General features: G+C 38.2%; 1 protein-coding gene across 2 annotated transcripts; it reads left to right on the top strand.

Moving 5' to 3' along the window:
- Positions 1–352: 352 nt before the first annotated feature.
- On the top strand, positions 353–2,640 carry LOC126604992 (heat shock factor protein HSF30-like). Of its 2 annotated transcripts, none has more exons than XR_007616812.1 (3): positions 353–873; positions 1,194–2,114; positions 2,215–2,640. XR_007616812.1 is itself a non-coding variant. In XM_050272341.1 (3 exons), exons 1-3 carry the CDS (start codon positions 574–576, stop codon positions 2,380–2,382), a joined length of 1,083 nt encoding a protein of 360 aa, XP_050128298.1. In that variant the 5' UTR covers positions 353–573; the 3' UTR covers positions 2,383–2,640. The 2 variants fall into 2 exon arrangements, 1 of the variants encoding a protein (XP_050128298.1); XM_050272341.1 differs by having other exon boundaries at positions 1,194–1,968; positions 2,375–2,640.
- The last annotated feature ends 1,662 nt before the right edge of the window (positions 2,641–4,302 follow it).

Genomic DNA, 4,302 nt, shown 5'->3' with positions numbered 1-4,302 from the left:
TGTTAACAGGAGAAGGTGAAAATGAAAGACGGTGAACAAGAGAAGGTGAAGGTGAAAGTTAACATAGAATTAGTTCATGACTGTTCAAATTTCGGTTAAACAGACAAAATTGAAAGATCCGAAAAATCTGGATGGAAGAAATCCGAAAAAGATCCTATTCCCATGATATATACACCACAGCTATTGGGCCATGCCCCTCAACACAACCCAAAACATACAGAAGGTTCTAGAGCTTTTGAGGTTTTTGGGCATTTGTGAGAAACTTCTTACAAACTTGAGAAACAATATCACAAGCCCCAAGATAACGAGCCCCACCTCTCTCTAGAACTTTCCTCTCCACCGCCTTAAAAGTAGCATGTTCTCTCTCCCCTCCACATCGCAAAGAAATATCACTCTCCAAAATATCCCGAAAAGCTCTCAAATTTCACTACAGAGCTCAAATTTATCAACGCAAATCCCTGGAATCGCATCAAATCCAGAAATCCAATTCTCAAAATCCTCTTCCACATGTAAAAATCCTTTCTTTTGGTGCTGGGATTCCTGCTAATAACTAATTTGGGGAAACCAATAACCATGGATGGAGTGTTGGTGAAAGAGGAGGAGGTTGTGACATGCACCGTCGGCTCATCGTCTTCGTCGTCCTCAAGCTTCTCGCCGCAGCCAATAGAGGGGCTGCACGAGGTGGGTCCGCCGCCGTTTCTCACGAAGACGTTTGAAATGGTGGAGGATCCTTCCACGGACGCCATTGTTTCCTGGAGCAAAGCTCGCAACAGCTTCGTTGTGTGGGACTATCACAAGTTCTCCGCCACTCTTCTTCCTCGATACTTCAAGCACAGTAACTTCTCCAGCTTCATTCGTCAGCTCAATACATATGTAAGTACTGAAAAAAAGCATGAGTTTTCTTGGATCATTCTTCATGTTATGCTGAAATTGCAGACGGGTTCTTTTTGTTTTTGGAAATTTTCTTTTGTTTTTGCTTGCTTTGTACTGTAATTGTTTTGGGTTTAGTGTAGGAAATTAGGAATTAATCAGAATCATATATCCGATTACAGGTTTTTAACTTTGTTACGCAACTCACTTTCTTCTGTTGGTCATGAATCATGGTTTCATTTTATTAAATCCTTAATTGGGATTGCGGATTACATCCTTGTTCAGGAAATTTCAACGCTTGCTCATCAATTGAATGCATGCAGGGTTTCAGAAAGGTTGATCCGGACCGATGGGAATTCGCAAACGAGGGTTTTCTAGGAGGGCAGAGGCATTTGCTGAAGACCATTAAGAGGAGGAGACATGTCTCGCAGAATATGCAACAAGAAGCCGGAGGAGGAGCTTGTGTTGAATTGGGGCAGTATGGAGTAGAAACCGAGCTTGAAAGACTGAAAAGAGACCGAAACATTTTGATGACGGAGATTGTGAAGTTGAGGCAGCAACAACAAAATTCAAGGGAGCAAGTCATGGCAATGGAGGGCCGGTTGCTGACCACGGAGAAAAAACAGCAGCAGATGATGACTTTCCTTGCTAAAGCACTCAATAATCCATCTTTTCTACAAACCCTTGCTGAGAAGAATGCCAAGAATAGAGCACTGCACGGTATTGGTAGAAAGCGGAGACTGGCTGCTAGTCCCAGTCTTGAGAATCTGCAAGAAGCGCCTAGAATCGACGTTGTGGACTACTCTGCAAGCCAGGATCAGGGAGAGTTGGCAACTATGGAACCAGATATTGAGAACTTTTTCTCAACTGCTGCATTGGACAACAAATCGAGCAGTGGTTTCAAAGACCGTAAACCGAGCTTAGTACCCGCAAGTACTGGTGGAGGCAACTTGGATTCTGTTGATGAGACCATATGGGAGGAGCTGTGGAGTGATGACCTCATTGGTGGCAACCCGGAGGAGGAAGCTGCTGCCGTGGGCGAGGAATCAGAAGTCGACGTTGAGGTGGAGGATTTGGTTGCAGAGCCTGCAGATTGGGGTGAGGACTTGCAAGACCTTGTTGATCAAATGGGTTATCTAATCCGGCCCAAGCCGTGATGACGGTAACAAAAGTGTCTGATGATGATGAAGTGCAATGTGTGCTGAGTTGGTCCCCTGCAACTCCATTCCTATATCTATATATTGGTATATTGATTCAAGAACTCTGCTTTTTATTAACTAATCGCTATGTATGTTTGTTAATTTGTTGCGAGTGATAAATAATGCAATGATTTGTGATTTGCAGATGGGAGTGGTGAATGTTGCAAAGGGGCCAACTCAAATGCTGCTGTTTCTTTGTATCCTTTGATGATTGCGTTCAATAAATGCTACTTGGTACTTTCTAAATGTGTGTGTCTTTGTATCCACTGGTCTTGATTTCCTGTTTCTTCTTTCGTGCATTGCAGGCGTATGAGGAGCCGTCGGAGACCTGTGAAGGGTTTCGGTACTTTTGATGTAGCTTCAGATCGACGTAGCTAGTGTATATTGCAGTTAGCAGTTAAGTTAGTTAAGTCAGTTAGCTGTTGAGAGTTGCTGCTTGTGTATCTACTTATCACAAACACCAGTTATGCGGATGTAATATTAGTGTCTTGTTCTTTAAGCTCAATTTTGTAACTATAATTTTTATGAAATATATAAACTCATATTAGTAAAGTTGATGACTTTATATTCACAGATATATTTGTTGAACCAAAGAGTTACAGAAGAGGCTAAGACCCTGGGGTTTTGGCGAGTTCTCTCTCCTTATATTTTAGTTTTAAGAACACCATCCATAATGTGAAGGCGTTTATTGCCGATACCAACTAAGAAATAAATTGTCAAACTGTGAATCTGGTTGCAAAGGGTTTATAGCTTATGTAGTTGCTAACGTTTATACCCGTATTCGATATTCACATTCATATTATTCCAACTTAATTAGGTGTTGAGTTTTATCAATAAAAGACATCGATGTTATTAAGAGTGAAATCATACATTTATGTATTGTATTTCATTTAGTCAATTGTCCGATGTGGGACTTATATTCGACATGGCTTTGTTCTCAGTTTCAAACATGGTACCAAGCTTAGAGTAGTTAAGCGGATATTACCATCCATGCACTAAAATTATAGTCTTCCTAATCAAAAAAATTTCAGTCAATTTACATTTTGGTAATGTAAAAATTTATGCAATGATTTTAAACTCAAACCATGAGAGTGCTTATTATGCAAGAAAGCTAATTAAGTATTAATCAATTCCATATTCTCTTGTTTTTACAATCACATGATCAAGCATACCTCCTCCTATATGCTCTAATTTACAATGCAAATATACACATAGAATTTTATATCTACCCATGTAGAAAAAAAAAACACCGTGGTCCACATACTTGCTCAACAAAGACGTCTACTAGACACCAAAAACACCAAACCCATATGCCAACCAAAACAACAGTACTCAGCAGAGCAAAACTATAGTGAACAAAAACCATACAAACAGCTATTAGATTATCAGTTTGGTTCCAAAAATATAAGCCCTTAAAAACACTGTTGGGGCCTATGCCTTTTTGACCTAGAGATAGCATGATTGGAGGTGTTATCATAAAAAAAATAAAATAAATGTTTATGCTTTTTGTCAACTTTAAAACGGTATGATTATCACTTAGTATTACAGTCTAGTAGTATTTATCTTCACTTGTAAATGAGATATCTTACACTATGTTTGGATGAGGAAAATAAACTTGGAATTTGAATTAAAGACAAAATTTATAAATTGACATGCACCAATTCCCTTGTTTAGATTCATAAACATAGAAATTTAGAATTTCCGCATGGAAAAAAACTTGGAATTTAGGACCTCCAATTTCCAAGTTTAAATTTCATGTAAAAATGTGTCATTTTCTAATTTTTATGATTGAGAGTTTAAAAACAACAAATTCCGTATTCAATTCTATTGTTCTTTTAGGTTACCCAAACAAGAAAATTCACAAATTCTATAAAATAAAATTCCTTCATTTAAATTTCCGTCATTTTAAAATTCCTTAGTAATCTTAAATTTCTTCATCCAAACATAGTGTTAGGTTCAATTCTTGTCAAATGCTTATTTGAATAACATTATTGTTAAGCCCATCCTTCCTCCTTAGTGTATATAATATCGTTAGCTAAAAACAAAAAAATGTCATAATTTTTTTTGCCATCCTAAATATAAAAAATTAAAAAGTACAAAAAGCTTTGACTGAGGATGGTTGGCACCAACATTTCCACGATTGAAATCATTCATATGAAGACCCCCCACCTCAGATGATTGGCACCAACATTTCCACAATTGAAATCATTCATATGAAGACACACCCCCCCCC

The sequence above is a fragment of the Malus sylvestris genome, chromosome 15 (genome assembly GCF_916048215.2).
Source record: "Malus sylvestris chromosome 15, drMalSylv7.2, whole genome shotgun sequence".
NCBI classification, from domain to species: domain Eukaryota; kingdom Viridiplantae; phylum Streptophyta; class Magnoliopsida; order Rosales; family Rosaceae; genus Malus; species Malus sylvestris.
The sequence above is the reverse complement of the archived record's forward strand: the minus strand, read 5'-3'. Positions and strand labels throughout refer to the sequence as shown.